This window comes from Oreochromis niloticus, linkage group LG23, assembly GCF_001858045.2.
Source record: "Oreochromis niloticus isolate F11D_XX linkage group LG23, O_niloticus_UMD_NMBU, whole genome shotgun sequence".
Lineage (NCBI taxonomy): Eukaryota > Metazoa > Chordata > Actinopteri > Cichliformes > Cichlidae > Oreochromis > Oreochromis niloticus.
In genome coordinates, this window is record NC_031986.2 from 10,647,533 (window position 1) to 10,660,664 (window position 13,132).

The following is a 13,132-nucleotide window of genomic DNA, read 5'->3' on the forward strand; positions in this document are numbered from 1 at the left end:
AGATTACGCCTCCAACTCTCTTGGCACTCTCCACGGCGAGTTCAAGAGTTCACTGTGGTTCCCGTGCCCGTACGCACCCCCGACTCCACGCACACAGAGAGCACACGTGCCGAAGTTAGTCAGCATGTGGGACGAGGAAGCAAAGACTTGGATGCGTTTTTTTGTTTGTTTGTTTGATGATATATTTTTTAAAATATGTTGCACACCGCAGATGAACAGCACTAGCCTCCTATAAGCGAGCTATCGAAACGCAAGCGAACAGAGGATCAGTGCACCTCCTAGATTCACCTCGTGCTTTCGTCCTTCCCCTGCTTTCTCTTTCTCACAACAGATGCATGAATCATCTCCACTAAAATAGCCCTTGATCTGCCTACACAGCTTTCATTTAAAAGCTACTAGAGAAAAAACAAGCAGATTTATGTCTCTGTGAAGCAGAACATAAACCTCAGAGTTAGTTATACTGAGTGATTATGAGGTTACATTTCAATTATTTTTACATGTCCCTGACGCTGTAAAATGAATTGCGTGTTATAAAAAAAAAACCCCAAAAAACAAGTTGGATTAATTACGAGGCGTCACCTAAGAGTTGTGCGCGCCAGCCCAAATATGGAGATTACCCGCTGGGATGCAAGTGAATCTTGTTGACAGTCTCTCAGTCCAGAGAGAAGCAGGAGTGTGAGATGGAGAGGATATTAAAGGATAAAAAAAATGTGATGCTATACTGAGAATTGATCCCAAACTCCCTCCTCTTGAACCCCCTCGTTCTCTCCTCCTGTCTTCTCCAACACACTAAACATCATCGCCACATGGCTGCTACGCTGCAGGTGGCCACTATAAAGCAGAGGGAGCCGAGTCATAATTAAGACAGGAACTCGCAGTTCCAAAAACTCTGAGCCGCAGCGTGAACGCAGCCTTTGAGGTAAACTCATTAGAGACGCGAGCAGAGTGTCCCAGTTACGGTGCTTTCCTCCTATTGTGGCGCGGATGTGATGCTTTTTAGTGAATAAAAAAGCATTTAGAATCTAATGTTTGTATTTTATTTTCATAAGCCCAAAAATATGGCGAGCACTGGAGCTGATCTTCATCAGAGTAAACACCAAAGGTCACAAAAGTTCACCAGTCAAAACTTGTTGGGGGTCAGGACAGATGGTTTCTATTTTATACCCAGAGGATTTAAGAGAGGTGGAACTGGGATAATATGAAGCACACATAGGTGCTCAGACCCCGGTACCTTGTAAATAGTTAAAAGGAACCCTGACTATTATGACAAGTTACTCTAAATATGTTACAAATTATCTCCACTACATAAAAACATGCTTGAGAATAACTAAAATTTTTCTGTTATTCATTAAATCTTTGTTGTTTAAATCTATTTTGGAGTCGTTGGAGCAGCCATGTTTTTGTGCACACAATGCATTCTGGGATGATGACATGTATTGGTTGTCGGCAGTATAGGCGCTTTTGTTCAGCTAACCCGTTTTCTTTTCTATAGTGTAGCAACGGTATTAATTAATTTGCCTATTAGTGACCTGGTTATGACTTGGTAGACCAGCACTATACCGGTCATGGAGGCTAACAAGGGCTGCCCAAAGAACATCTGGATTAAGACATACGGCTTAAAACTACCATGGATAGCTGCTGCCATAAATTTGAGCTCTTTACAACAAATGCTCTCAGTTGCCGCATAGACACCAGTAGTTTTCCCCCACTCTCACGTCCTCGTGTGACGGATTGTTTTCATCTTCATGTAAACTAAGTACTGGTTGCTCTGGTTCAACCTGGAAAGGTTAAACAGAAGCCATTTCCAGTGCGTTGCTAACTGTGAACTCGATGCGGTGCAACCATATGATGTCACTACCCAGAGTGCATTGAGAAGAAAATAACAATGGCGGCCTACTGGTAAATCGGTTTTATATAAAATGTACTTAAAAGGAAAACATTTGGCGTATTTTAATACCACATATATATTATTGAAAGCACAGTGCATATTTTAGCGCAAACATGTCTTAAAAGCCGGGGTTCCTTTTAAACAAACCAAATATCCCAAACCCAACTTTAAAGTTTTACCCTGTGTCAAACAGTCATTTGGCACCATTTATTTCTGCTCTAAAGTTGGTCATTTTAATACGCGAATCTATGAGGAGTGGTGCATTTTTGGAACCACCCTCAAGTGGCCATTAGAGGAACTGCAGTCTCTGATGTTTTCTCTTACATTTTCATCCCTAAAGGTTGTCGCTTCCTCGACATGGATAAAATGAGAATGACTTTACTCCGACCTCCAGAAAAGCATTTAATTTCTACATTTGAACTGTGAAAATTTCTAATATTATAGATATAAATCTATTATAAAATGTTGGGAAGGAGACAGAGCGTGGCTCGGATCACTGAAGTTCTTCCGCACCAAGCAGCCATTCATTTCCACGTGTAGCACAGTGGGAGTGGAAGCAAAAAAAATTATTGTCCAACCATTGCCACAAAGTTGCAAATGTCAGTGTATTTCGGCTGGGATTAAGTTCACCAGCTCAAACCGGGTCATGTGTTTTTGCTAACTGCGAAGTACATAAAAAGCTATTATGTTTTCATACTTAATGGTTAAAAACCTGTTGACCTCTTTTGAAATGACTGATCAGGTTCAGAGTAAAAGAGTGGCTGACATGTCCTTCATTCTCCTGACTCACCGTACAGTACTGCTCCTGTTTAAGAAGATTAAACGTGAAGTCTTTCCTCTTCTCAGTCCTTTCAAATCCGTCATCAATCAGAGCTTTCATGTAGGTGATGGATCCGTGCCATGTGCCGGCCTAGCAGGCCGCGTCGGGCATTTAGCTCAGGCTGGAGTCTAATTTGTTTTGCCTGCAGTGGGCAAAGTAGCTATCAAGGCAACATTATTCGTCAGTGGGGACGGAGCTGTAATGAAAAGCACTCAGATGGGCAGAGGTGCCCAGAGGTCAGTGTAATGGAGGCGTCCTGTCTCAGTGAAGTCTCTCAGTGAATGAATAGCTCCCCTGCATACCGGTGTGAAAATAGATTTTGAGCATCTGGGGGTATAACAGCGCATAATTTTGCTGACCACAGTAGGAAACATTATGTTGAAATCATAAAACGTATACACATTTAATTGAAGCAAAGTGGTTTTGGGAGCGTTTTATTGCAAGTATTCATTGTGCTGAGACCGAGGCTCTGTCTCTGCTTCTGCTTGATTGCAGGTTTTATTAAACTAAATGAAAGGTTCTGGTTTAAAGGATATGAAGGCAACGAATGCATCACTGATTAGCCAGGTATAACATGAGCCGGCACGTTTCACCCATGTCAGTGTCTGCCCCCCCAAACCCCCTGCTCTACCTGCAGATAACAAGGACTACGACGCCTACTTGTCCTACACCAAAGTGGACCCGGACCAGTGGAGCCAGGAGACCCGAGAGGAGGAGCGCTTTGCCCTGGAGATCCTCCCCGACGTGCTGGAGAAGCATTATGGGTATAAACTCTTCATTCCAGACAGGGACTTGATCCCCACAGGAAGTAAGCTCTCTCTCTCACGGCGATGTCACGTTGTGTCGAATGTTTTTTTGTCGCTTGGTGTTGCTCGTGTTGCTGTTGTCACTGCAGTGGTGATGCCTTGTTTGTTGTTATTTTCTGTTATGCGTTTGTGTTGTGGCATAACAAAGACTAGCGAGGCCGTCATTGCTTCATATGATCGTTATAAAGTTAGCTTTGATAACCAAAGGCTGAGCAAAAGTTGATGAGTATGCTAAAGGGTTATAGCTTAGAGTTTGTTTAGTGTTATTTATTCATTTAATTTCAGTTTTAGTCTTTAGTTTCCCTTAAAGGCAACATTTATAAGAGAGAATATATGGCTAAGTATTAAATCGTGGGACATAGCTAGCCCAACCTCATGTAAGCAAGAAACTAATTATGTTAGTACCAATTCAGTTCTGAACAACCTTTTTAAGTATTATACTCCTAAAAGCAACCACTTCCTTGTGTAACATCTAAGCACTACATCCAGTCAATAAAAGGGGACCAAAAATGGGAATATGAAATGGATTGCTAATGGAATAGATGGATAAAATAGTGAATCAAGATTGTAACATATGAAAAATAAGGGATAAATGGTCGACTATTTAACTGCTTCCACTCCAAAGGGATATCCTACAAAGGGAAACTCAACCAAACCCACTTTAAAAACCAGCTGGATTAAAATTATATAACAAGAATACTGAAATAATACTATTTTTTTAATGAATTTAGTTATCTTCAAAATATTTCGCTCATAGTCAGAAAATTGTGTTCCAGTATTAAAAACTGTATCTACAGGCAGGGACCATTTGCACTATTTATAAAAATAAACCAGGCATTTTATTATATCCATTAATCCTGTGTGCAGTATTTTTGGGTTGCGTATATGATACAGTATGAAATGATGTACAATAATTGATACGATGCGATGTGATAGAATTATTTGGGGGGTGATCTTGGAAAGGCACCTTAGAACGAGGGTTCGATGAACAGGAGGATTTTTAAGCACAATTCCATGAACCTTTAAAAGTTTTCCAGCAATGTTAGAAGTGCCTCTGAAAAATGACTGCAGTTTAGCTTCGCTAGCCTGAGGTTTCCACCCCTGTTAAACATTTTCATAACATTTTAATGAATCCAATAAAAAAACTGATCAGTGATAAACTGGTTGTACAGGTGTTGATTATTTAAACAGAAAAATAAATGCTTATTTATCTCAATTTTTAGTTATTTATCATAAACTTAACCTTTATTCCACATTTCAATCCAAAACAAGCTGTCTCTTCTGATAGGCTGCCCCTCGACTGGCTTCCGCAGTCAGTGCTTGTAAGCCCCGCCTCGTTATACAGACCTGTCTGTTACGACGGAACAAAGCAGGACCAAACCTTTGAAATCACGTGTTTAACGTTGTCTGAAGCCCGAGTTTTTGGCTCGCATAAATTGTTTTTACACACTTTGGCATAATTACTTGAAACTTTAGCCACTTTTAATGTGAGTATCCAACCGGTTGTCAACAGGATATATGAAAGTACATGTACTTTACTTCAATTTTATTCCACTTCATATTTCTACTTTATGTATATTCTTGATTTAATAAGTAGATTAAGGTACAGTATATAAATTATAACTTCAAGTAGGCTACATGAAACGTTAAAATGCTAGAAAAGTGCTGTACATACTGGTTAATTATGTATCTGCTTTAGCATTTAAAGTGCATGATCTGCACCATTTTTAAGCCTGTGGGAGGCATAATAACCTATATCACATATGCAACATAATTATCAGGAGGAGCCAACCCTGTTATTACGGTCCATGTTTCTAATCCAGCTCAATACAAAGTGTGCCTCTGCATGCTGCTATGTAACGATGTCAGCCGTACAATCAAAAATCTCTTTATGCATGGATATTAATGCATGTTTTACCACAGTATATTTCTAATGGAGCCTCTCACCGTGCCCTATGCTTATCTTTGATTAACTCATCGCAAAGATGAGCTCTGTATCATGATGTTATTAGCATCCGTTTGAATACTTGCAACTGCCTGTCTTTCCTGCACATAGCACCATTACTAATTATGCTCCTCTTCAGTGGAATTGTGCAAAGGTTGTAAACCAAATCCCTTGCTGTGATTACATGCTCCATACAGGGGGACTGTTGTAATATGGGAAAAATGGCATAAAAATGCAAGGATGGAGAGAAATCTGAAGTACAGTTGCAGCTCGGTGGCACAGCTTGCTGGTTTATTATGTCTATGTATAAACATTTAGCTCCCATTGGGAATGTATTAGCATCTCAACGGCTGATATAATAAAGTGTAATCCACAGCTATAGATAAACACAGTTTGGCCATTTGGGACGTCAGCATGTGTCAACAATCTTTCTCCTGACCTGCTGATTGTAATATGTAATGCCACAGTATGCTGGGTGAACATATTATACCACTGTTATACGTTTCTGACATACTGGTCTAGTGCACACTGAGTATTTTTTTTAACATATACCAGAAATAACAAGTCTTGGCTGAACTATGTCCAAATCCTTTGCTTTTTTATGCTACGTGTCCCATATTAAACTGGAATAAACTGATCAGCGCGCTTATCGTTTCACAATCGCCACCAGCGCATCAGTGGAGAAACACAGTTTATGCCAGAGCCATGTCCCCGCATTCACACAATTGTTTTTAATGCAAACGAATGTTCTGCGAATCTTTTAATCGACCTTTGAATGTAAATATCTATGTTTAGGTTTCACCAATGATCATTTCCAGGATGACACAAGACTACTTAGAGGTACTTCTTCCCCAGATCTTTAACGCTCGTGCCGACACTCTCCGACACAGACTTTCTGATCAGATCAGTAATGTAGAAAGTGATTGTGGCTGCACTTTGTATTAAAAGGTTTTGACATGATTGTTCTGACTGAAAAAGAAAATCATTTTTTTTAAACTGTCTTTATTTTGTTTTTAGATAAATCTTTGATCTTTGAGAGCATTTAAAAGTTATGTAGTAGCCACTGAGTGCAGCTTATACGGTCTTTGGTAACACTTTACAATAAAGGACATAAACATGAGGAATCAGAAGCCTGACATCCTGTTAATCATTAATTAGTATTTTTCAAAGTTTTTATAATCACTATGATTCAGAATTTCACTATAGATAATAGGTATTGAGCTGAGAAATACTACATGTTAGTGCTAGTTAGTGTTAGAGCTGACCAATTTATTAACAGGCCGATATTATTGGTTGATATTGGCTATTTTTCAGTCTATCAGTATCTGTATTTATAGCGACTGGCAAAAATTATGAAAGGAAAGAAGATGTTAGAAACACCCTTCATCCTTCTCAGGAGTGCTGACATTGCATAGTTTGTCCACCTGTAAATTTCCTGTAACTAATGTGTGTTTGTAACACCACAAACACAGCAACCAACTAATCAGAGCCAAGTTGGGTTTGAATGAGAAAATAAATAAACTGTTTATGTTATATGTGTCTCTGAGAGAAAAAAAAATCTTCCGATAGCACCGTTTCAAATTTTTAAGTCATCAAATATTGGTAACGGTACCGTTTTTATCCTTATTATTCCCACTTACTTATTGATTCATTATTAAGTTCTGGATCAGTACTTATTCTGGAACAGCTCATAAACGTATTAGCTACCAGACTCGTCCTAAGTGTAAGTAACTGTGTCCATTAGTATAAAGCGTTACCAAGGCATAAGAATAAACATAGCTCATTTCCTGTGCATGTTTCTTTATTGTGTTCTTTTTTAAATTAGATGGGCAGAACTGAGGTTGTCAGTCACAAAATGTTTTCAAAAACTGTATTCAAGCTCAAAATATCCGACTGCAGTAAAAAGAAGTGAAATTGAGGTGTAATTTTCTACAAAAATTATGTATTTTGGTTTGGGGCAGGGGGAGGGAGGTCAGCTGCAAAACAAACATACAAAAGTAGGAAGACATTTATTTCCCACATAGCTAATCTTATTGATCTGGGCTATTTGCACTTTGGACTTTTTTTAAACATTATTATTGTTTTCTTTCAGAGACAAACAATCGAGAGCAGAGCCACTGTGATTTCCTGCCCTGTGTAATTTAGGTTTTATGCAGATGTGAATCAATTATTGCTCATGCAACAGTTTGATTGTAAAGCTTGTAAAATCTCTGAAAGGGGGGATTTAATCTATAAAGCTATAAAGTTTTACCACGCCGCAACCCTCGAGAGGGCAGATTTACTTTCACTTTAATCAATTCAAAACATTAAAATGAATCTTCTACTCATTAGCTAATGATACTGTATCCATTTATTTATCCCTTCATGTTTGTTTTAGTCATGATAAGATAAGAGGGAAAAATTAGTTTAACCTAAACTGAACAAACCCAAAGTGAGGACTTTAAGCTTCAGGGACACATTGTGGCAAATTAGCCCATGAGGACCAATTACCAAACAGTAAAGAGACCAACTTGTCGTGTCGATGAAAAGAGTGACTTCAAATCTAAGTTTACTCTAATCAGATCGCTCTCATCGCGAAGCCTCGGGCAGAGCGACTTGAAAGAAGCAGCTCATTCTCACGGATATGGAGAGAGGGGAAATGTGGCATTTGTTTGCTTAAAGACCAGCAGACATGCCGAGATACTCTCACAATTTCTCTTCTCCCACACACACACACACACACACGAGGGTCATGGGCTTTGATTGGGAGGTAAAGCCCAGTTAATCCCGTCTACCTTCCAGTGAGGAGACACTCTGTCTTTGTCTCGGCCAAGAAAGGCTAAAAGGAAGCATTAGCTGCACACACACACTCACACACACACACACACACACACACACACACACACACACACACACACACACACACACACACACAGGACAGGTCTGTGGAAACACTTCTACCCATTCATCACAACACAAACAGCTGATTAAACACAATACTGTATTTACTGTATATGATAGATATGAGTTAAAGCTGACAGCGGTGTCTCGCTTAGCTCTAAATCTAAAGCCTCTTGTTACTACAAGTACATCTCCTTATTAAATGCGGCATAGACTATAGCTGTTTATTTAAGTGAGGATCTATAATCACAAATCTATTTTATCTTCATTTTATGCCTCAGTATCCTGACACCAGATGGTGGAATAATTTAGCGGCGATACATTTTAGAATCTGTCAGATGTGTAATGTTTGTTTCACGTCCTCAGCTTTCGATCTTTTTTGTTTTTTTTCCCCCCCAAACGTCACACTTTTTCGTCTGGTAATTGGACTTGTTTGTTTGAAATTTTGATAAAAAGGGAGCTGTTGGGTAAGAAGTCGCTATGAGGCCAAGAGAGTTCTTCAAATAGCCTGTGTAATGTGTTTCAGCATATTTTCATCACATATTAGCTCTCTGTAGTTTCATGTACAATTACAGTTTGTTTCGATTAAATAAATGAGCACAATTAAAAATAGAAATGGATTTAATATTTGGACTGTGTGTAAAAGATGAATGCAGCCACTGCTGGATAGCAAAGGCTTGCTTTAAAAGCTCCAGTTTACCGTTTTGGGTGTCGCTGTGTTGTTATTTTAATCAAATCAAATCAATTAAATAAGAGCAGTGCCTGAGACCATAAAAATATGTTTATTTTATTATTATATTTTGTCGACTTTGAAACAATCAGGCTTCTGCCCCCTGCAGGCCGTTTGAATTAATGCAAGTTTAATACATTTTTGCATTGATCTCGTTAAACAATATATCCACATAAATACACTGTTCAAAAAAATTAAAGGAACATTTTTTAATCAAAGTATAGCGTCGAGTCAGTTAAAAATGGTGAATGGCCTGTATTTGTATAGCGCTTTACTTAGTCCCTAAGGACCCTAAAGCGCTTTACACTACATTCAGTCATCCACCCATTCACACACACATTCACACACTGGTGATGGCAAGCTACATTGTAGCCACAGCTGCCCTGGGGCGCACTGACAGAGGCGAACATAGTTGTTCCTAGTTGTTTCTTTGCTTTGGTGTTAATGAAATAAACAGCAAGTGCGCTAGAGGAGCAACAATGAGATAACCCCAAAAACAGGAAGTTTTACAGGTGGAGGTCACTGACATTTTTTCCCCTCCTAACTTTCTCTGACTGCTTTTTTCACTAGCTTTGCATTTGGCTAGGGTCAGTGTCACTGGTGGTAGTATGAGGCAATACCTGGACCCCACAGAGGTTATACAGGTAGTCCAGCTCCTCCAGGATGGGGCATGAATACACGTCACTTCCAGAGAGTTTGCTTTGTCTCCCAGCACAGTTTCTCCTGGAAGAGATTCCGGGAGATGGACAGTTACTCTAGGAGAGCTGAACAGGGCCGTAGAAGGCCATTAACCCATCAACAGGATTGGTATCGTCTCCTTTGTTCAAGAGAGAACAGGAGGAGCACTGCCAGAGCCACTGGTGTGAATGTGTCTGACCAAACAATCAGAAACAGACTTCATGAGGGCAGCCTGAGAGCCTGACAACTTCTAGTGGGCCGTGTGCTCACTGCCCACCATCATACCTGACTGGTATTTGCCATTGAATACCAGAATTGGCAGGTCCATCATTGGCAATTTGTGCTTTTCATGGATGTCAGCAGGTTCACCATGAGAACATGTGAGAGACGTGAAAGGGTCTACAGAAGCCTTTGAGAATGTTATGCTGCCTGTAACATCATCCAGATAGACTGTTTTGGTAGTGGGTCAGTACTGCGTCAGACCCTACACTGGTACAGTGGCTGTAGCTCAGGTGGTAGAGCAGGTTTAGGTACTCAGAATAGAAAAGCGCTAAATAAGAACCAGTTCATTTACTGTTTACAGTGGGCCCTGGGTTCTTCCCAGTGCATGACAATGCCCGGACACATGTGGCAAGAGGAATAAGGCAGTTCCTGGAGTATGAAGGAATTGATTCCATTGACTGGTCTCCATGCTCACATCCAGTAGCCAAAACCTCTGGGACATTATGTTTTGGTCCATCCCACGCTACTAGTTTGTACCTCAGACTGTCCAGGAGTTCAGTGATGCCCTGGTCCAGATCTGAGAGGAGATCCCAGGACACTATGTTTGGTCTCATTAGGGTGCATGCCCCATTGTTGTCAGCCATGCATTCAAGCACATGGAGGTCATACAAACTACTGAGTACAATTTTGTGTTGCTGCAGTGAAATTTCAACAAAATGTAATAGACTTTGGGATCATTTTTTCACTTTCATTTTCAAGCTGTCTTTGAATTCTGCCCTCTGTAGGTTGAGATCTAATTTGATTTTAAAATGTTCTTTAAACTGAACAGTGTATGAATATATGTAATCTGTAGGCAAGGAATGAGATTTTTAGTGTCAGAAGTATTCTCATTTCCAGTTGTAGTCCACATGCAGGCCGTGTTCTATTGACCAGTCATGTTTTAGCAAAGATTTGAGGTCTGTGTGGAAAATAGAAGAGATACCACTTTTGTTGCGATGGAATCTAGAAATTAAAGGCTAGAATTTGAAAATAACTCAGGTCTTTAAATCATTTATATTTACTTGCATTTATAAATTATGACTGTTGCATAAAGTAGAAGAATGAACCATTATCTGCTACACTGTAAGCACCAAAAACCAAAAGCTCTAGACTAGCCGATGAGTTTGCAGACAACTTGTGCACAGGCTTCAGTTTTTAGACCAGGAGGTTACATTCATCTTTTATATACAGTCTCTCTATATATGATCGTACTGATTCATCAAAAGATATACTTTTCTGTCTCTCTGTCTGTGAATCCAGCCTACATCGAGGACGTAGCACGCTGCGTGGACCAGAGCAAGCGGCTCATCATCGTCATGACCCCCAGCTATGTGGTGCGGAGGGGGTGGAGCATCTTTGAGCTGGAGACGCGGCTGCGCAACATGCTGGTGACCGGCGAGATCAAAGTAATCCTGATTGAGTGTGCCGAGCTGCGCGGCATCATGAACTACCAGGAAGTGGAGGCCCTCAAACACACCATCAAGATGCTCACGGTCATCAAGTGGCGCGGACCGTCCAGCAACAAGCTCAACTCCAAGTTCTGGAAGCAGCTGCTATATGAAATGCCCTTCAAGCGCATGGAGCCCCTGAGCATCTCCCACGAGCAGGTGCTGGACGTCAGCGAGCAGGGCCCCTTCGGGGAGCTCCAGACCGTCTCGGCCATCTCCATGGCGGCGGCCACCTCCACCGCCATGGCGACGGCGCACCCGGACTTGCGCTCGACCTTTCACAACTCTTGCCACACCCAGATGAGGCAGAAACACTATTACCGTAGCTACGACTACGACCTGCCACAAGGCGGCACACTCCCGCCGCTGTCCTCGCTAGGCAACCAGCACACCTACTGCAACATCCCCATGACGCTCATCAACGGACAGCGGCCGCAGTCCAAGTCACCCCGGCAGCAGAGCCTGGAGGAGGCCCACGGCAACAACGCCATGCTGCCGCTCCTTCCCAGAGAGACCAGTATATCTAGCGTTATATGGTGACAGAGCCGGGCGGGGTAGACTGTGGATCTTTATGATGTCTGTCACAGGGAGGACTAACCACTGGCACTCAGACCCTGAAAGGAGCCAGGTGAACCTAAATGGCACTAAGCTACTTGCTGCTGTTGAATTTTGCACCAGGAAACAACAGAGGGAGGGGAGGGGCTTCAAACTGCTGGAGAAGGTGGTGGCAATGTTTTCTTTTTTGTTTGTTTGTTTGTTTTTTGTCCAATACGAGCTTTTATTGAAACTGAACATCAACAAAAAAAGAAGAAGAAGAAGCAAGGAGAACTTTTTTTGTATGCCTGTATAAACACTCACGTAACACAAGCCAACACCTATGATAATTTACCCCGAGAGTCGAGGAATACAGGGTCCTGTACATACGTTTTTCTAATTCTTTGTAGCAACAGTGTTTTGGGACTTGTTTCTTCTTTCTTTGGGACTCATTTTATTATTTTATTTTTTTTATTCTTTTCTTTCAGTTTGTACAAAAAGTGAAGCAGTGAAGGCCTGTGAGACGTGTCGGTTAAACCGTTGTTACCTTTATTTTTTTCATTTGTTTTGCTGGTGTAGTTTCTAAAGATTTTTGGGGGCGGTTAATTCTTTTTATTTTTAATGGGGTTGGGAATACAAGTCACAGCCTTCGGGAGACAAGTAAGATTTGGATTTGAGTTTCAGGGTTGAGAATCTGGCCTCAACCAGAATATGCAAAACTTGGAGTCCAGAAAACACATGGGGAGGGGGGGTGGGGGAATAGTGGGCTTCCCCTAATTCATCGAATGCTTTCGGAGGAGTCGTACCTGTGCAGGTGGGTGGGGGGTGGTTGTGGGGAGGGGGGTGGGGTTGAGGAATATGGTGCTAGGCTTCACATCTCTGTTTCTCTCACAATATTTACTTTTTAAACAGCCTTGCTATTTACCTTAACAAAAAGATTATATCACTGAGAAGTAATTATGTGTATTATTTTATGAAAAAAGAAAAGTCTATTTTTGTAACTGAGGGATATTTGCTTAGAGAAGTTATAAAGTTTCTGATAGAAGGAATTGGGGAAATATCTAGTAAAAGAAAAAAAATAAGAATATCGTTTACGTGGAACTGCATAGCTCACGAAAATCAATAGGTCGTTCACTAAATGT

General features: G+C 40.9%; 1 protein-coding gene across 2 annotated transcripts in view; it reads left to right on the top strand.

Moving 5' to 3' along the window:
- LOC100693228 (interleukin-1 receptor accessory protein-like 1) overlaps window positions 1–12,746 on the top strand; it is a 319,171-nt gene extending 306,425 nt beyond the window's left edge. Inside the window, exons 10-12 of one of the 2 annotated variants that reach the window (XM_005450017.4) lie at window positions 3,346–3,516; window positions 6,255–6,299; window positions 11,269–12,746. In XM_005450017.4, the coding sequence (XP_005450074.1) occupies window positions 3,346–3,516; window positions 6,255–6,299; window positions 11,269–11,996 (944 nt within the window). In that variant the 3' untranslated portion in view covers window positions 11,997–12,746. The remainder of the gene's footprint in view (window positions 1–3,345; window positions 3,517–6,254; window positions 6,300–11,268) is intronic. The other variant, XM_013268902.3, reaches the window with a different exon arrangement.
- The last annotated feature ends 386 nt before the right edge of the window (window positions 12,747–13,132 follow it).